At 36.5% G+C, this 21,495-nt stretch overlaps 1 protein-coding gene across 1 annotated transcript in view; it reads left to right on the forward strand.

The window, feature by feature from the left end:
• The window catches only part of LOC132105930 (copine-8), a 116,196-nt gene that overhangs the window by 77,407 nt on the left and 17,294 nt on the right, over positions 1-21,495 (forward strand). Inside the window, exons 7-13 of the mRNA XM_059511476.1 lie at positions 577-640; positions 2,227-2,330; positions 5,130-5,234; positions 8,142-8,183; positions 8,681-8,756; positions 10,656-10,709; positions 11,542-11,603. Of these exons, the coding sequence (XP_059367459.1) occupies positions 577-640; positions 2,227-2,330; positions 5,130-5,234; positions 8,142-8,183; positions 8,681-8,756; positions 10,656-10,709; positions 11,542-11,603 (507 nt within the window). The remainder of the gene's footprint in view (positions 1-576; positions 641-2,226; positions 2,331-5,129; positions 5,235-8,141; positions 8,184-8,680; positions 8,757-10,655; positions 10,710-11,541; positions 11,604-21,495) is intronic.

Here is a 21,495-nt window from a genome sequence, read left to right on the forward strand (position 1 = left end):
TGCAGTGTAATACTGGAAAAGCATGACAAAGAATGCAAATTTTGCAAAACTGAGCTTGTTGAGTCCCAAAATGGACGAAATAAGCATTCATTATTTTGTCCATTTTGAGGCTTGACAGGCTCATAGATCGAGCCCAGTTCTAAAAAAGTAACTAAAGCAATGTTCACTCTGCTGTATGACAGATCGGTTCCACCCAGAGCACAATGGCATAGCCCCAGTCCAATTACATTCACTTAAACTCTGTACACATGAGAGAGCGTTCATAAACCTTAATCAAGACTTCAGCCACTGAACTGTCTTTGAAAGAGTCAATTCATTATATTACCAACAGCAGAAGTATCCATCTGAGAGCATGATCACAAGCACCAGCATACTGCTGGGAAACATTGTGACTCTACGGAAGAAGGGATCGTCTTTCCTTTTTTTACATTAAATAGGCCTAGATCTTTCATATCAAGCTTGGTATATTTGAACTGTTTGATGTAGAAAAATTAAATTTTTTATGTCAGTTCTGTACAATAGTATTGTTCAAGAGACACATTTATGACCTGAATACTCTCATTTTGTAATTCACAGGGGGATTCCAGGGAAGAAATGTGGGACGATTATTGTGAAGGCCGAGGAGCTTAGCAACTGCAGGGTAAGTGCTATTATTGTTCATGTAAATTAAGGTCTTATTTGTGCCCCATGCTTGCTTATGCCCATCCAAGCTTGTCCAATATCACTCACTTCCAGTTGCCTATGGACAATATATAGACTTGTATGTCTTTAATACAGAAATATAAACAAAGATAAACATAATCAAACACAATACCCAATATTTATATGTGCTGTTGATTTTCTAGTAAATTTCTAGTAAAAAAGTATGTTTGTGTAGAGTTTCACATTGTTAACTAAGCAACTTGCTAACACAAGTTAAAATCAATTATGAGCCAAGTCTCCTTTGCAGTTCCCTCATTGATTTTGTAAAAAAAAATTATTATTTTTTTAGATGAAATTTGTGTAGTAGAGCATCACATTGTTAGCTTAGTAACATGCTAAAGTCAAAACTCAATTGAAATCGATTGAAAGCCCATTCTCTTGTGTGCTTCCATTATTGATTTTGTTTTTTGGTAATGACATTTTGTTTGTAGTAAAGCATCGAGTTGTTAGCTTAGCAACATGCTAATATGAAACCAATAAAATCAATGATAAAGAGATGTTCTATGCACCTGCAACAAAGATTATATGATTTTGAGGGTCACTCTTTATTTTAAGGTACAATTCTTGCTATTAACAAACCATTAACTACAATTCTTTGTCTCAATTAACTTCTAATTTGCTACTTATTAATAGTTAGTAAGGTAGTTGTTAAGTTTAGGTATTGGGGAAGTAAAATGTGTTCATGTAAAATGTGCTTTATAAGTACTAAAAACAGCCAATATGTTAATAATAGGCATGCTAATAAGCAACTAGTTAATAGTGATAATTAGTCCCTATACTGAAGTGTTATCATTTTTAGTTCTGATAATGAGATTTTGTGTGCAGTCCAGTTTTTAGCTTAGCACCATGCTAACATCTAACTCTGCTGAAATCAGTTCTGTCCATGACTGAAGTTGTGCGCTTCACATGATGAGCACTATTTGTATGCGTCACATAGCTGTTTCAGATCAGTTACTATGAAATTACATTTCATAGACTGCTGCCTATATAGTCAGGAGAAAGAACAGCAGCTTGCTAGGAGCTAATCTCATTTGGCTTCTCAGCATGTCGGTTATGGTCTATTCAAAGTAGCCCCTTTATCTTAGTTGTATGGATTCATCAATTGCATGCATGATGTGCAAAGAACTTCAGCTGTGCTCACACACACACATGTAGTCTGCAGACAGACCTCCGCATTGCTAGCGTAATTGTTACTTTTGTCTTTCACAACAGGGATCAATAGACCTTATCCCATTCCCTGCTGAAGCATTGCATCTCACACAGACAGTGAATGTGTGTCTACATAAACGCTTGTCAAATGGATTTCTGATTAGGCCTTTTAGCCTTGCCATCTGGGTACAGTAGTCAAGCAAATGTAACATGCCAAGCTGTTTAGCATTTGCATAATGTTAGCTGTCTAGAAACCCTGAATGGCCAAATACTCTGCTCATTTATACTGATATTGTTGTCCCAAGTGCTCTAAATCCACACGTACACTCCCGTTGCCCTCATAACCTGCTTTTCTAAAACATTCTCACCCTGCAGGAGTCTGTGATGATGCAATTTTGTGGCAACAAACTGGACAAAAAGGACTTCTTTGGCAAATCGGACCCCTTCTTAGTGTTTTATCGCAGCAATGAGGATGGAACGTGAGTAATACTGACACATGAGTGGATTTTTGCCAGTTGTGCACACTGCTCACAGAATCAATCTCATCTCAAGCCTCTATGTTGGGGAAATGGCTTTCAATTGAATTCCTTTAAGTTAATACCCATAGTCCTTTGCACCTGGATCACCAGGGGTTCTTTTGGAATGGAACAATCACCCCTTGTTTGGTTGATTCTGTCCCTTAATAATTCCAGATTTCTTCACACAGAGAAAAAGGGGTTATTCAGCTTTGAGAAGTTTATAGAAATATTAAATATTTATTTAAGCTACTTTTTTTACAGTACAAAATAATTGTGTGTGTGTGTGTGTGTGTCAATTATGAGTCAAATCTTCCATGTACTTAAAGGGATAGTTCACCTTAAAAAATTGTAAATGCTGTCATTGAGAAATGTCTTAGTGCTCAGTTCTTTAAAATATTTTCTTTTGTGCTTTTTGGGTGAACTATCCCTGTAATGTGAGTGATTGTTTCAAGAGGTTCCATTTCAGTAATGATGCTGCCTAATCAGGCAGTAGACAGGAAGGCTGCTCTCTAGAAGCTAATGTTGTCTTAGTTTTTTTTTAACAACTTACACAAAAAAAATCTTTACTTGTTGCACAATTTCTGACACTCAAACACCAGAACCACGCACCAAATCTGAAAAACCATACTCTAATTCTCAGCCTTTGACGATTTCAATTTTATACAACACTTTCTGCAAAACACAACACACAATTCTCTATAGCCCCTTTCACACTGAGAATCTGTGCGTGCGTTCACACACAACACATGATGGCCCGTAATGACATGTGACATCAGGATGTGACGTGTAATATACGAGTCGGAAACGCTAGGCACATTAACTTTCACTTAAACTGGCGATTGATCTCAGCGTCAGTGTGGATAGTGAGGAGCTAACTGATCTCTGCTTTATTACCGTTTTTACCTATATTTTCGTCGCGAACATTGATCTGCCTTCAAAACACCTGGTTAAAAGAGTTGAATGATAACGTGCGTCATCACTACGACACGCCGTTTGCGGCATTAGTTCTCTTTTGTTCACACAGAGCTTGTTCCCAGGACTGAACCCGGCAATGTTACTTGGTCCCCAACCTGGGATCGATCCCGGAATCAATCCTGGGACGTGTTTGCGTTCACACAGAAGGCAATCCGGCAATGTTCCGGCAATTTTCCGGGCCCAACGTGCAGTGTGAAGATGAGATGTGTTTGTGATATTTTGTGTGATTTTGTGTAAGTGTGCTTACTATTCCCAAAAACGTTTTTTTTTACATTTTTTATGAAAAGCTGTTGTTGCTGTTTGAATACTAAAAGGCAGAGATGGATCATTACTTTGGCATATAATTGTTCCAACCTGAGACCACCTCAGTGGCACAATATTTTTAAGATCATTTATTTCAGCAACACTAAAACTTACACAAATACACACTTTAAGAAGAGCCTTCACCCTCTGAACCATAAGGACATGAGGTAAACAGTGTTTATGTAAGAGAGCAAATAGTAAAAAGGCCAATATTGAGCTGTGTACTGAGCCCATAACTGAGCAATCCATTAATGTCTTTGTCCTTTAGAGAACAGAATCTGTTTTTTAAAGTAAATCCTGTGGTGATTTGAGAGGGGTATAGCTCAAGTTCCAGCGTCAGAAAGTCAAATCAAATATGTCAAATATTTGCTCTGTTTCCGAAACAGTCCTGTTGATGCTTAGCAATAAAACCACTACAAATTTCCAACAATATTCACTTTTTTGGACAGTTTTCAATATTTTTACAGAAATTATTTCTGTGTAGCTCCACAGTGAAGCCTGCCAAATAAAGTGTGATTTCATATTAGGCAAACATTGAAACACAGATATTCAGCTTTATTTGTGTGTGTGTGTGTGTGTGTGTGTGTGTGTGTGTGTGTGTGTGTGTGTGTGTGTGTGTGTGTGTGTGTGTGTGTGTGTGTTTGTGTGTGTGTGTTAAAACACAAAACCAAATCCACTTACATTTTACAAGTTTTAAACTCATTTGAATTGTCTTTAAACTGCAGTTGTCAATCAATTCAAACATTTTAGCACATAAATTTAAAAACACATTGTTACAAAAAACAAACAAGCAAACAGACTTGTTTAAATATTACACCTTCATTAATTTCTTATAACTGAACTAACAGATAACTGAACTAACTCGTATAAATGTATGCGATGTAAATTTATGCAATGATATTTTTCTCACTCACAATATAAACAACAGATTTTATAAACTGACTGAATCAAAACATACTGTTGTTGCAAACTCAATGCAAATCTGTAATAATACAAGAATAAAACAACTTTCGTCAGACTATTTACAAACAAAAATTTTTACATAGAGATGCAATCTCCTGCTAGTATTCATATTAGCATTCTTTGAATGTTGGGGTTTAATTTGTTTGGCTCTGATTATGATTCAATTCCACTATAGATTGGAATGACTTCAGAAAATGGCTTTACTTGTGAGAAATTACTTTTGCTCGGTAAGAGGGTAATTATCGGTCATTCACTGATAAACAAATGCAATGTTATAGCTGTTTCTCTAAAACAGAGAAAATAAACCAATCTTGTCATTTCTAAATATTCCGATAAGCTTTTAGAATCAGACTGGAATCAGGAATGAATCAACTCCAATTTTAAATAAGTGGACAATGTCAAATCAGTCAAATTTAAACATTTTATGTAAATAATTACATGTGCTAATGTTTGATTTGAAACACGTTTATTAGATGGCGACTCATATTTTTTTTCAACTATTATCCTGTTATCTTACAGATTTACCATTTGCCATAAGACAGAGGTGGTGAAGAACACGCTGAACCCTGTGTGGCAAGCCTTTAAAATCTCCGTCAGAGCTCTTTGCAACGGCGATTTTGACAGGTATGGAGTGTTTTGTACTGGGATAGGTTTGTTAGAAATTGGTGTGTGTTTTAATTGGTTGTTGGGAAACAATATTTTGTTGCCACAAAGTACTTTGAGTTTGATCTCTTCACATTTGAACCATATTTAAACTATGGTTGAGTTGAAACGTTACCCGTAAACGTAACTCTTTCCCCCCTTTTTTAAGTTGTCAGCTACCACCGTTACTTTTGATCATTTTCACAAGTATAATGGCCCCTGAATATTTTGTTGTATGTACTTGTATATGTGAACATGCAATATGGCAAAAATATGAACAGAGAACATTTTATTCTAGCTTCATATAATCTTTTATCAACACTTGAATGTGTTAAAGTTTCATAAAAAGCAACAACAAAAAAGCTGAGAAAATCGTGTTTTTGTAGAAAACTATGTCTAAATCAAATTCAGAATAAGGATCAAAAAATAGATGAATAGGTCGCTTCCATCAACACATCCAGAGCGTTCAAGGTCCTATAACAATTCCTGGATAGGAATGTGATTCAATAACATTAGGCAGTTTTGCAGTTGATTGTTTCTGCTTTTTCTTTGACATGTTTTCATCCAGACGTTCTATAATGCATAATAGCACATCCTACCATAGTCCTGCACGAGTCCATTTTTGGAGACCCGCGCCCGCCCGTACCCGCAAAGTTCAGCACCAGATCCGACCCGTCACCCGTGATAATATAAAAATCCGCACCCGCCCAGACCCTTTAATATTTTGCCCGTTCCCCGATCCACACCCGCGATAAAACACACACGCTAAAATCATTCCAATTAAAGTGATTTATTTTTTTATCTCGCACCTCTCTCAACATCACAACAGTGTCATTAATGTGCTAATGAAACGAAAGTTCACTCTGTTTTGCGCCATCGGCACCTAAATAGGCTATGGAACCTGATAACTATATGCAAATAGACCTATTAATGAAAAAAAAAACAAGACAAAATACAACCTGAGCCTGTCGCTCACAAACTACGCATTTCATTTCATATTATGGCATCATTTTCAAAAATTGTAATTTTTAAAACCCGTTTTCAAAAGTTTTGCTTTTTCAGGCCCCCAAAATACCATTGTCGTCTAAATAAACATCTTTGCATACATAATTTATTCATTTTTATTTGTTGTTGTTGTTGTTTTGCATTTGCATTTGCAAAGCATCAGAATATATGCACAACCAGTGCATATAACACATAGTATAGGGATCTACTGTACATTGGTCAAAAAAAAGGAAACATAGAAAACAATATCTATAAATGGTTTACTTAAAGTACTATCTGCATGTTCGAAAAGAAAGGATTAAATTACAGTTCAAAACAATATTAAGAGACACGAGACAACATAGAATAGAATTCCAGCCACCACATGGTATCCCAGAAGCCTCCATCATGAGTAGCTCAGACAGGGCTCTTGCTGTGTGGCGATAAAGCGGGAAGCTTCCTCGCGGTAGCGTACCTCACTGATGAGCATCGATCGGAACCATAACGCACTCTCCCACACAATGCCTAGGCTTTATCTCTGATTGAACACGCGGGAAACGAAAGAGAGAGACTGATAGGAAGAGCGCTGGGCATTCGGAGGAGTCTGGGATGCGAGATAAGCCAGCGCACACACTCTAATAAAGAAGCACGGAGTGTCTCGTTGATGATTACACTGAGAATGGGTGCTAAGGGATGCTGTGGGGATTGGGTTGTTGTTAGCATGTGTTGCGTTTAAGCTCTGTGTAATTGACAGAGCTGTTCTGTTTGAACTGTGTAGACTCACCACTCGCTTGTCACGCCATGGACAGACAGCAGGAGTTGTAATTATTTTCTGTCAAAACGCACTAATCCGGCACTCTAACACCTAGTATGCGAAATATTTTATTTGCCTTCCTGAAAAGAAAGTGCCATGGGTAAACTGATTTTAGAGAGATTGTAGTTATAATTCCACGGTACTGTAGTTCTGACTTTGAAAAACTGATGTTCTAAAGAATACACACATCATAATTTGAATTCCATATTACATGCCAAATAGCTACTTTGAGAATGTCAACCATAAATAGTCTCCACTTATGCATCATATTGTAATTATTAAAGGGACTTTAATTATTATTATTATTATTATTATCATTATTACAAAACAAAACAAAAAAATAAGAGGAAGCTGAATTTTATGAAAGTTTCAGCTTTCTACTTTCCGATTTGTCTTAAAGCCCTTGACACCTGTTGTTCTTTCTTTGTTCTTCAAAGTTTGAAAAAAAAAGAACAAAGAGGTTAATTAGTGCAGCATTTTAAATACTTTTATGTCATCAACAGTAAAGCCATACACACATTCTTTTTTGGTGTGATGATTATTACCATGGAAACAATTCATTTCTAAGTCCAACGACATGAGCAGCTCGGTGGTATTTCAGCGTTGTCATCTCATGAATATGGTAATTCCAACATGACATGAACAAAGCTTTAGGCTAATAAACTATATATTACTTTAGAACAGTTCATTAGATATGGTTTCTAATGCATGCATCAATATAACTGTTGTTCAGTGCATGCAGTGTTTGTGCTGTGGAATTAATTATACATAAATGATACATAATACAATAATACAAAAACACATCACAATGATACATTAAATCATGTGGCTTATTAAGGGGAGGTCTACTGTTACTTTTCACTAGTAACCAGAATTACAATTTAATCTAGCAGACATTAAAACGGGCAAAAATGTAAATAAATAATTAAATTCCTATAGAAAAAAAACTGTCAGAATGGACAGAAAACTGTCAACTATCATTCTCAACAAACAAGGTGCGCGGAGCTGTGTTCTAATTCATTTTTAAAGAAATTCACACAAAGGCAAATTTTACAATTCTGCTTCTCTCTCTCTCTCTCTCTTTCTAACAGAACGATCAAGGTTGAAGTGTATGACTGGGATCGGGATGGCAGGTAATGAGCTATAAACAGTCACATGAAGCTCAATATACACATCTGACACATCCCTTAATCTGTAATGTAATGTTCAGTTCAGATAGCGAAAGTGTTCTCATGTGAACACAGTAAAAAATGCTATTATGCTCAAATTGTCCAGCATTTATAGTTTTTCTCAATCGATTTGACACTTTTCTCCAATGCAATATACTTGTTCTCGAAACATTTAACACAGCCATCCAAACACAAAATTATCTTAACCAGACAGTTCAGCTTTCACCTCTTTGTATGCACTTTTGTATGATTTTGGAACCCAAATCACATTATCATCGTGATTTTAAGGGATTCTGTGCTTTGATCTAAGATAATTAATTGTTTTATGTCATAGCATGCTAAAAGACTGAGCGCTGTTGAAATATCAGAACAACATTTATCAGAGCCAAATAAGCTTATATTGAAACAAATGTAATGTTTTCCATGCTGACAAATCTGTGTATATGTGTGTGTTTTAACAGTCATGACTTCATTGGAGAATTCAGCACAAGCTACAGAGAGTTGTCAAGAGGCCAGTCACAGTTTAACGTGTATGAGGTAATCATATTTCATTCATTTTATTCATTTGTTTCACAGAGCTCATTAACATGGTACTTTTTCAAAAAAAAGTGTTCACAGTATAACAAATATGCTGTAGCTTACAGTCTTCATTACTGGTGTTACAAGTAGGCTGCCACTTTTGACCACTTTTGAAACATGTACAGTATATCTGAATTATTCCAATAGGTTTTGACATTTATCATCACAATTGATTTTGATGTTAAACAAACATTGTAGATTAAGTAGATTTCCACAATAAGTGTATTGGAAGTTTAAAGTATTGTTATTCAGAGCAGGATTTTTGACCAGTATTTAAGAATGTTAATAGATGTAAATTAATTATTTCATAGACACACAGCACGTACTTTTATTAGCTGTTTTTGCTACTTTATCGGTAATGTCTCAATGTAAACATCATCTTATTGAGCATTGATACACTTACTCAAATGTGGTTACAATTTGTCCCATAAACTGCTTATGCTTCATTTAAATGTGTAAAATGATCCAAACTGGATTGTGCAACTTAATTTCAGCCTGAAATTATGATTTAGGATAGATAAATAAATAAATCAAATGTTTATTGCGAACTTCAGAAATATATGCAGAGCTGTAGGTGCTACACACGTACATGAAAATAAAGGTTCAGACTTCATTTAGCATTTTACTTTACACAGTTTTTCTGCTGTTTAGTCCATCAACATGCCACCACAAAGTCACAAAATTGGAACGAGTTTTTGCAGCTTATTTATGTTTTTTGGACTGGGGAGGAAGCTTTGAGTACTTTTAGTCAGAATTTTTTATTATTTATATTGACATTTATGGCATTGAAGTTAAAAAGTAAAATCTAGCCATATCTACTGTATATAACAAATTAGCAGAGATATTTCGACTTTTTCTTTTGAGAATATTAAACAACTTTTGATGAAGGGTGATATAAAAACTGAAAACCTTGTGTTTTCTCAATTAGGGTGAGTAATTTCACACTGTCATTTAAGAGGAACACTCAACAACGTGAGGATTTAGAGTCATAGATCTAAAAGATGTTGGCATATGATCCCATCCCCCAGGCTTTGCATTTGTTCATAACACATTTAGCATTAGTGAGTGGGAGGAACAGAGATCTTATTTTATATTTTTATATATGTGGCTCACGCTTTTCCATATGTGAATAATCATCTCTGTAATAAAAGTCTATTGTTGTTTTTGGTCTCATAATTGTCAAACATATTTTTCTAACCTCTCTCTTTCTCCAACACATTTCTCTAGTTTTCTCTCTCACTCTTTCTCTCTCTCCATCTCTCTCTTCGTCTTTCATTTGTTCTTGCAAGCACACATGGGGACACTCATTTATGTGTCAGTAGGGATTTGAATGGAGCAATGAATTTACGATTCTGGTTCCAATTTCATGTAATGGTTCTACTAATAAGATAAGGTGACAAGGTTTATCAAGTGGTGTAGTGATATGAGGACTAAGAGTGCAACTTAAAATATAATAAATAAAGTGAAGGAATCAATGCAATTCAAATGTATTGATTCAAACCTAAAAAAGTAACTGGACCAAATACAGTACTTTATTTATTTATTTTTATTTTTTAATTGCATTGGTAGAAAGCGTCAAGCAATTTATTTGCTTAATTTTTAATTCTTATTGCATTTCTAGCAGTTGTTTGTTACACAGTATTAAAAAAGGCTATAGGGAAATAAGAATGAATTTAGAGGCGAATGTCAAAGCATTAAAAAGCAATTTCTACACAGCCTGAATTTAACTCTAGGGTGTAGAAGAGGTGTTGTGTAATGTCATACAGTGTATGCATATCAATTATGTTGCATTTATTCAGTCTCATACAAATTCCATTATCCCATAAATGATTATAATCACTAATTTTCTCTGCACAGGTCATAAACCCTAAGAAGAAAGGCAAAAAGAAAAAATATCTCAACTCTGGAACTGTAAGAATACATTTTTCATGCTACATTCTTGCTAGTGTATGCTTTTGTTTTTATTGATTTAGTTTGCTGTAGTGTTGGAGAGGAACTAAAAGCGACATCGCTTCTGGCCAAAATAGTGTGGATTATTACATGTACTGTTTGTGAATTGTATTTCATGAAATCAATAAAGCCTAACTAATATAAGTAAAAAAAGTATCTGCTCAGGTGACACCCGCCCCAGCCCGAAGCTTCAAAGTATACAATTGTAATTGCCGTGTACATGCATTCATGCCAATTCTGAACAGTGTTACATAATCCATGTTCAACTTGTAGGCCATTTATTGCCCTCTATGTTGACAAATTTGTATTATCTTCATTTCATCTTAGTCCAGGTCATAATTTTGTGCACAGTCTACTAGGATGCTTACAATGCTGAGAATAAAATGTAACATAAGATAAAATGAAAATATGTTTGGTCTCATGAAAGAACGTGCATTGAGCTGATTACAATAGCTAGTAATTGACTTGTTGACTTGTGCTACTGTTGACTTGTCATATATAAAAATGAGAACAAAATGTATAGCATACCATAATATAATACGGTTACGTACCGTTCCAGTGGTAGAATACATTTAATATAAGCACTGTTATTTGCATTTTGGTTAACTCGTAGCTTGACAAGCTACATTTTCAAAGAAGCTTCCCCAACACTTTTTTATTTTTCTGTCATGTATGCCTGGGGCAGTCCTTCCTTATATAAATCAAAATCAGTTAGAAGATTCCGTGAATCGTTGATATAGTGACATAACAGCACACAGAATCCTCATGGGATTTTCTGGCTTCATGTTTCCAGGTGACATTGCTATCGTTTCTCGTTGATACTGAAGTCACCTTCCTGGACTTCATCAAAGGCGGGTAAGTAAGCTCATTTGCAAACATTTCTCTTTCTTTACAATCAGCATCTGAGGTGGAAACGCCAACAGACAACACATGCCTGTGGATAGCAAAGTGACTTGTTGCATTTAAATTCTCACATTACCAGTGGTGACAACACAGCTGTATTTGTCTGTGATCCCAAACAACCCCAAACCCAGGCTGCATCCTCAACAGCAGGTCTCGACAGGTTCTTAAAGTCTCTTTTGAGCGCTTATGGGTAATTATACTGGCAGTACAGATGACTGACCACATATGAACAAGTCAGACACCATGAGTGATAAAGTCCATTAATGGCAGATGATAGATGAAGCTGGGTTGCTAATCTTGGCACAGGTGTTTGCTATGTGTGTGCGATTAAATGCAAGGGTAGACAGGGTGCATCTATGCATGGCAGATTGCACACCTACTTTGAGCTATGCTTTTCATTATTATGGCAAGAGGCAGACTGTGGTCACCTCTGCTCTGACACCACACCACCAGACGTCTATTTTATTGGCTGCTCCTTCTTTTAGTCTGAGATGTTTTGGTGAAAGGTCAGTGAGCTCGAGCTGAATTTGTCCACTCCTGGAGGGTTTAGTCAACATGTGTCTCTCACACTTCCTGTAACAGTACAGGAATGTCCAGCTCATCATTTATTGATAAAATCCACTTAGAAAGTTAATACTAATAATCAGTATATGATATAATTTCAATGACGGGTTAATTGATGTATAAGAGTGTCAACAAAAAAGAAAAAAACATTTAAATAGGAAGGAAAATCTCATCCTGGTCTTATGCTGATTTGGGAACTTTTTTGCAAGACGCGAAATACATACTGCAATTAACGTTTTGTGACTAATTCTGTGTGAAATGTCCACTAGGTGGCACTAAAAGGGTTAATTTTTTTCCCACCGGAACAGATGAACATACATACAGTGTGCTGTATGTGACATTGATTTTGTAGGTGTCACTGCAAGTGTGATATGTCTATTGAGTGATACTATAAGTCTAATGGTCTGTGACGTTTTAAAATAATGTACCATCTGCACTACACTTAAACCTAGCTGATAGTATGAACAAAAGTGAATGTGGTATAAAAACACAGTCGCAAGCTTGCTGTTTTAGCTCGTTTTTGATCTCTCATCTTTCAGCTCTTTCATCACTAGTCATGTTTTTGATGGGATTCATATCCGGCAGAGCTACAATGCAAGTTACGTCCGGAAAGCGAAACGTATGGAGCTCTAATCATAACTGTGCATGAAAATGATTACAAGTGTTAGCTGTTATCAGAAACTGTAGTGATATGGACCTATTGTTACGTATTTTGGGTCTTGCAAAAAAGTTCCCAGAGGTACATTTCATCACAAGACCAGGTAGGAGAAGTGTAAAGCATATGCGTGAATTTCTAATGATTGTACTTTTTGTATTCATGATATTGTACAGGTGCATCTCAATAAATTAGAATGTCGTGGAAAAGTTAATTTATTTCAGTAATTCAACTCAAATTGGGAAACTCCTGTATTAAATCAATTCAATGCACACAGACTGAAGTAGTTTAAGTCTTTGGTTCTTTTAATTGTGATGATTTTGGCTCAGATTTAACAAAAACCCACCAATTCACGATCTCAACAAATTAGAATATGGTGACATGCAAATCAGCTATTAAACTCAAAACACCTGCAAAGGTTTCCTGAGCCTTCAAAATGATCTCTCAGTTTGGTTCACTAGGCTACACAATCATGGGGAAGACTGCTGATCTGACAGTTGTCCAGAAGACAATCATTGACACCCTTCACAAGGAAGGTAAGCCACAAACATTCATTGCCAAGAAGCTGGCTGTTCACAGAGTGCTGTATCTTAGCATAGAGAAAGTTGAGTGGAAGGAAAAAGTGTGGAAGAAAAAGATGCACAACCAACCAAGAGAACCGCAGCCTTATGAGGATTGTCAAAAAAAATCGATTCAAGAATTTGAGTGAACTTCACAAGGAATGGACTGAGGCTGGGGTCAAGGCATACAGACGTGTCAAGAAATGTGGCTAAATTTTGAAGTATTCCTCTTGTTAAGCCATTCCTGAACCACAGACAACGTCAGAGGTGTCTTACCTTGGCTAAGGAGAAGAAGAACTGGACTGTTGCCCAGTGGTCCAAAGTCCTCTTTTCAGATAAGAGCAAGTTTTGTATTTCATTTGGAAACCAAGGTCCTAGAGTCTGGAGGAAGGGTGGAGAAACTCATAGTCCAAGTTGCTTGAAGTCCAGTGTTAAGTTTCCACAGTCTGTGATGATTTGGGGTGCAATGTCATCTGCTGCTGTTGGTCCATTGTGTTTTTTGAAAACCAAAGTCACTGCACCCGTTTACCAAGAAATCTTGGAGCACTTCATGCTTCCTTCTGCTGACCAGCTTTTTGAAGATGCTGATTTCATTTTCCAGCAGGATTTGGCACCTACCCACACTGCCAAAAGCACCAAAAGTTGGTTAAATGGCCATGGTGTTGGTGTGCTTGACTGACCAGCAAACTCACCAGACCGGAACCCCATGGAGAATCAAATTTGTCGAGATAGTGAATTGGTGGGTTTTTCTTAAATATGAGCCAAAATAATCAAAATTAAAATAACCAAAGACTTAAACTATACTTCAGTCTTTGTGCATTGAATTTATTTAATACACGAGTTTCACAATTTGAGTTGAATTGCTGAAATAAATAAAAAACTTTTCCACAGCATTCTGATATGCACCTGTACTTTTTGTATTCAACCACCTGTTTTATGTGGTTTTGTCATTTCTATGTCAAGAAAAGGTTCAATTTAATGACTGATGGTGAAGCCATCAAGTAAAAAACACTATTGTTTGGCATTATGAAACTTGGTATATGAGCTACTTTTATGATTGTTTTATGTTGCTTCTAGAGCTTTTCAGTCATGGTCATAGCTGTTTGAAGATTCTTAAAAAAATATCTAATTTTGCATTTAATGAACACAAACAACATGTAAGAATAAACCATAACATAATTATCATTTTTGGCTGAACTATTCCTTTAAGCATGTACAGTAAATAGAATGACGTGCACATGCAAATGCACATAAAGTAAGTGCACTATTTTTTGTATTATTTTTCAGGAGACATCTCCAAAGCAATGTTTCTTGGCAGTAATGGCAGCTGTTTTTCCGTGCATGTCATTGTGTGAATGGCTAAAGTGGAAAGTTGTGTAGGGCTGCAAATGGATTTTGTCGAGAACTCTCTCACATTACGTAATGCCAGCCACATTTTCAGTTTCCCTATTTATGCACATTTTTCCTCTGCCGTGATAAAAGCTTCTCTGCACCTGTTGCAGTATGAAACACTGTTAGTGTAATTCCACATGACAGTTTTTGTGCTGTAGCCCAAAGCAAAATACTCCAACTAACTGTGAGCATGCTTAACAGTTTGGAGCAAATGTTGGTAGATACCTGCTCAAGAGCAAGATTTAAGTATAGTTAGAGAAGGTGTAGTTGGGTACAAAAGTTATAGTTTAAAAAAAAAAAGTCAGACTTTCCAAAATGATTGTAAAAACAGCTCAGGTTACATATGTGAGATGGGAGCAAGAAGCTGTACAATGGTGTTGAAGTTATTGGAATGCTTTTGTGTGAGCCGGTGTCTGAAGCACATGTATATACTTGCCAATGTGATTGGCAGAAGGTAATGACATGGTGATGCAATGTAGTTTGTGGCCAAGGCTAAAAACAGAAGCCTGAAATGCTCCCCATCAAATTCTAATTGCCAGAAGGAGGCGCACAGACATAGCCTTGGTGTGGCAATGAGACACAGCATCGTGTTCCTTTCTCAGGGAACTGGGTTACATACATAACCTGAGACATTCCTTTGAAATGGAACTTCGCTGTGTCATGGCATTGACGCTATGGGAACATCAATGCCAATGTACAAACCGGATTTTCTTGTTTCAGGGACTTGTGAGAGAAAAAGTTGTATATATATAAAAATGTTATATATAAAATGTAATTGACGCTTCTTGACTTTCTGTTGCTAAATGCTTTACTGTGATAAACATCTAGTGTTTCTCTCCTTATCTTTTCACTCTTTTCTCCTCTTATCTCTATCACCACCATCTCTGTCATCTGCCTTTCTGTGGCGTCCCTGAGTAGTGATTGACACTAGTGTGGAGTGCACCTCATTAGCTGTAGGAGATGAAGAGCACAGCGCTCCAGAGAGACAACCATTGTGATGAAGAACAATCCAATCAGTTAATTGGTATTAGGGAGCCCTCAAGGAGAAGAACTCTGCAAGCATCTGCAGTCGCAAATTACAGCTTTGCGTGTAGAGTTATCTCAAAGGACAGCTGTTGTCAGCCATGTTTTTATATTTGGTGGATGATTTTGCACCCTGGATTGAGCCACACTAACAGCTGTCTTTATACATCATAGGGAGAAGATCCAGAGTTTCATGATTCATTAACAATGTTATGCTGTTGCATGTTAACTCTGCCCTTATTTGCTTTAATCTGTCATGATCTATTGGGATTTCAGTTGGCAGAACGGATTCAGTGTTACTGTCATCCGTGTCCTGTCTTTTAACTTAACAGCTAATTAGCTCTTATTTGCAACAAAATAAGACTAACCTAAACAGAATATATGATGTGAATGAAAAGAAAAGAGAACTGTGAAGTGACAAGTGAAAAGAGAAGTGACAGTAGTTGAATAAGATCAAATTTGGCCAAGGTAACATACACATTTATTCTATAATAATTTTGAGATCATATTCACAATTCTGGTCTTACTGTGAGCAGTATAAGAAACTAGAGTCATGCTGACCTTAAAAGTTCAGTGTAGGGTTGTTAATTGGGTTAAAACATTTGAATATAAAATAATTCTCCCGTTTAAATTGTTTTTAAATTATTGGCTTATTTTCTGCACAGAAGTTGGTTGAAGTCATAGTTATGATGTCACACCACATAGTTGACATTTCACACTGTTCATTCCTAAACCCTGGGTTAATGTTATTATTTGCATATGTATGGTGTCAGCTTCCTTTTATTGTATATTGGCAACTGAACTATAAAGATTTTTATTTTTATTTGTTTTAGAAATTGACTTTTCAGGAGACTATTAAGGAAAGATTCTTATTGACTTCAATTGATGCATTTTCCATTACCCTCAAATGCAGAAATGACTGTTTATACAACATGCACTGTTGCTGTGCTGAGCCTGTTGCTAAGCATCTGGTTATAAGATTCTAACACAACACATCATTTAACACTGTACAAGTTTTGCACTGCAATGTGGGGTTAACACCAGAAATCCAAAAATAGGGTTTCATAACCCCATTTATAAAAAAAAAATCTGAAATGTATCTTTAACCAGGGTTAAAAAGGGTTTAGAATGATGATAACCCAGGGTTAAGCGCAGAGTGATAAGCCTTATAGAAGTCTTAAAGCTATAGTAGCAAAAAAAAACACGTGTTTAATTAGTTATGCTGGGTACACACCAAAAGATAATCGGGCTGATTTCCCCCCTTCCGACAATCCTAGCTCTGTCCTGATTATCTTGATGGCCCTACAGATTATCTTATCATATTTTCCCTTGGTGTGAGGAGTGTTAAGAGTGTCCGAACCTGATCGGAAGAACGTTGGAGCCACCCCGATCACGAATCGTAAATATTCAACATGTTTAATATGTACGATCAGAAATCCTGATGTGTTGGGGGAACCCCGAGGACAAACGCGTGCACACTCTGGAGATTATCACGTGAAACTAAACGATATCCAATCAGAAAGTGAATGATCACGTTCTTAAAGAGTGATGTAAGATCTGATAACAATTATTTAAAGTTTATTTAATAAGGCAATTTCAAAGAGAATAAGATCTCTTTTCCAAGAGAGAACTAAGAACAACAATTATAAAAAAAAACACATATCTGTGTGATTTTGTGACCATTGCTCACCTCTAGCTCAGTCTGTACCCAAACCCTTTTCTTTTCTTTTTTTTCGTGAATTTTCTGTGAAAATCATTCCAAACACTATCATTGCAATTTCTTCCTGCATATCATCCAGAATGCTTATTCTGAAGTCTCGCGAGATTTTGCGAGATTTCCTGTGTTCACAGTCGAGACTCTGGTTGAAAATCTGTTCATGTTTGGTGTGCTGTCTTTGTCACATCATGACACACCACACACAATAGGAGCAGAACGGTTAAATTTAGGATTTTTTATCCTCATGTTTGTGGTCTATCACATTTTGAAAATCTTTGAAGATGTAAAAAATCTTTTGGTGTGTACCCAGCATTAGAGAAAGGATGATAAAATGTTCATTAAAGAAAATAAATGATGCATGTAAGTGGACTTGCATAGGTGGCTTGTGGAATGTATATTGCACTAAAGAAATGCAGTATTGACTAAATTGCTTCATCCCCTGAAGTCCCTTGTCTCCATATGGACAGTGTCCCTTCACCTCCAGTCAACAACATCTGTCGTCTCCCATGATCATGTCACAAGACATTTCTCCAGCCACCGGCTCATGCATACAGAGCACCTCATCAGCTTTCCAGAGACCTTGGGAAAAGAACAAAAACTCAACTTTTATTAATCATTCTATCACACCAATGGAAAGCTGTCCAAACCTGATGGCTTTTGTCAACTTTAATCCATCTCTGTCAGGACTCAACAACAAGAATGTTTGTGGGGGGGGTTTTCCTGGCATGATCAGGCCAGTAATTCATAATTCATACCTCTGACAATTTTTTCTGGACCTATCACAAAGTAAAAATAAAAATGGATGTAGTGAGTGACAGAAAATAGTTTCTATATAACATTGTACTGAGTTGTAGAAATGAGCAAGCTGCTCTGCCTCTGTACCATGACTGCATGTGTATATCATGGATATATATTAAATATGCACTATATGAAGTGGCTGATCTCACACCAGTACCATTCTGCTTTACCTACATAGAAGCAGATGTCTTTGGGATTTAGTTAAATAATGAAACCTGATATTCTTGTGGATATTCGGACATCGGAGTCCCATCTGTGGCAGAGGCAGCCCTCACCTTCCAACTCTCATTTTCTCAGACATTGAGTTTCACACCTGCATTCAAAGAAACTGCCCCCATTATAAACACTAAAATTGCAGGTACCACAGTAAGCTGCGGCTGCCACATAGCTCTTAGTTATGAAACTAGTGTAGTGCATGGCTGTGATCCTTTCCCCTTTAACCTTCCGTTGAATGTTTTTCTCTCTTTGGACTTTTGATTCTGCTATGAATTCTGCTATACCCAGGTACCATTCACATAGCTACAGATTGTTTTTTAGCTCGCTTCAGGAAAAAAATTGGGACAGGAAATCCCAGGGGGTTACAGCAGAATGAAAAATGAGTTTATGTGTAAGTAAGCCTGGTGTCTACTTGAGAGAAAACAGAGACATTTGCAGAACTGTTTTGCCAGGTCTTTTTGGTAGGTTTTGATGTTTGAGTTTGGATCACTCTGTTGAGAACCTTTGGGGCTCAATCCTTAGGCAGGAGTCCCAAGAGAATTTGTAATACAGCAATTAAGACAGTTCATTAAGTAACTGTTTTACTAGTAATGAATACATATCAATCAAACATTAGAAGCCTGTCACACAGGCTTCATTTAATTTGCCCTCTTTACCAAGGGCTTTTTAATCCTACTCAGTGAGATCTATAATTATTCAGAACCCTGCTTTAGCACACCTGTCTGTAATTTTTAATGAACCCCACAATCCTCAGGTGTGATTGATTAGAGTTGGATCTAAACTAGAACTAAATGAAGAGCAGGAATGAGCTGGTGTCCCACAGGGCTCAGTGTTAGCGCTCTTACTTTTCTGTTGACACATTAAATATCTCTGCATTATCACCCAGTAGCATGTTTTCTTCTTGCTGCTTTTCTGATCACATTCAGGTGTAATTTTTTTTGTCTCCATGTCTGTTTTATCAGAGAGCATTACACCCTGTCTGTCATATAGAGCTTGAGGACTACTCATCACCTCATGCTCTTAAAAAATGGCTCATTTTCCTTCCAGCCAAAATTTGTCACCCACAGGTGTGTTAAATCATAGAAGTCACCACAGAAGACCCTTTGTGTACAATATTACAGCAGCTGTCTGTTGAAATCATTCACCATAACATAAGCAAAATCAGGCCCTTTTTGGACCCCATTTCCACTCAGCTCCTTTAATTTACAGTCATTTCAAAAGTAGACTATTCACTAGTCAGATGTCGCCTCAAGTGCACCAAGAACGTAGCTGTTCAGTTGTGAGGAACCTCTGGAAATACTGTCATGTTCACCTCTGCTCAAGTGCCCTCACTAGCTGTCAGTTCCTGCCAGAATTAATCAAGATACTGGCCTGCAGTGGTACCAGTAGCCTGAATGATCTTTTGTGAAGCTGTACACATTTGTCCAGTGATTCCAACAGAATTCTACTTATTTCAACCCTTCATTATATATGATATTGGTTGACTAGTCTCAACTGGCTTGGATAACAAGCCACAAACATTACACATAAAAACATTATCATACTTGGCACATAAAAAAAATATATATTTACAGTATATTCAGGGAATTAGAAGCTATGCATCCTTGAGGCTTTTGTTGGCCTTTTGATAGCATGCCTAGAAAAGAACCATCCAGGAGTTGCTAAAATTTCAAGTTGCTTAACTAACAATGATTGAAAAGCTAGAAAGTGCCTGTGCTACTTGCCTGTCTATTTCTTTCGACCCTTAGTTATAAATGGTATTGGTTGACTAGCCTCAACTGGCTTGTATAACTAGCCTCAAACATTGCACATTGAAAATAAAAAAATAAAACACTAGAGATGGGCAAGTTTAGCAAGATTTAGGCAAGTCTACTGTATGGTAGAGTCTGTGAAACGATAGCATGATCCATGATTTAAAATATTCAGAGAAAATTGTGTTTTTCCATTCAATTGTTTTCTTTGCTCTGTTGGTATCTGAAGTGTGAGTTTTGATTTACATCCATTCAGAGGTTCTGGGGTGATAAGAGTATCTCTAGATAAAAATACAAAAGAACAACAAAACAAAGATGAACCTATACACTGCACCTGCAGATGGTAGTGATGCTTTCATTCTCATTTCTCTAATATAGATTCATAAGCTGAGTCATGGACATTAATATGGCTATTTGGATTTGTACTAGTGGACTTTTGAGGCTTTATCAGAGACGTTAACATTCTTTTTTGAAGATGAATTACGGAATGAATGAACGAATGAATAAAGAATTTAGCCAACCAAAATCCCATGAAAAACAGGAATCATTTATGAATATGAAAATGTTATGCAACAAATAGCATGCCTGTATGACACAATCTGTGTGTGGTGTATCACAAACATGTTTTCTTAGAGCTGTAAGCATTATACTAACAGATGGTATGGCTGGTTCAGTCTCAATTGAATGAGTAATGGTAGGATATCTTTACTCAGCTGTCTCATGCTCCTTCTTATCTGTGAAATCACCAGGATATCACTTTCCAATGCCTTCATTAACAGCTACATTTTAAGGCAGCATCCTAACCAATTATGCCCCCTCATGAGTGAATGATTTGATAGTTGATTTTGCCTATTATTGTTTTCGACCCCAATATTATTGTTTTTCTTATTATAGTATTACATATTGTTTTTGTTGTATGGGAAAAATGAATGTTGAAAAATTCTTCATACTATTTTCTTTCGTGTGATCTATATTGTTATTATATATTGTAGCTATATTGTTAAGACCAGTCATTGGAGAAACACAAATGAAACTTCTTATGCAGAGTACTCAGTATAGGTTGATTCTAATTGGGATTTGATGTTAGCATGGCATTATGCTAACAATGTTCTTCTCAAGAGCCATTTGGTGTTTCTTCAACTATGTGAATTTAGCACTGTATTAAATC

The sequence above is a fragment of the Carassius carassius genome, chromosome 26 (assembly GCF_963082965.1).
Source record: "Carassius carassius chromosome 26, fCarCar2.1, whole genome shotgun sequence".
Taxonomy (NCBI): Eukaryota; Metazoa; Chordata; class Actinopteri; order Cypriniformes; family Cyprinidae; genus Carassius; species Carassius carassius.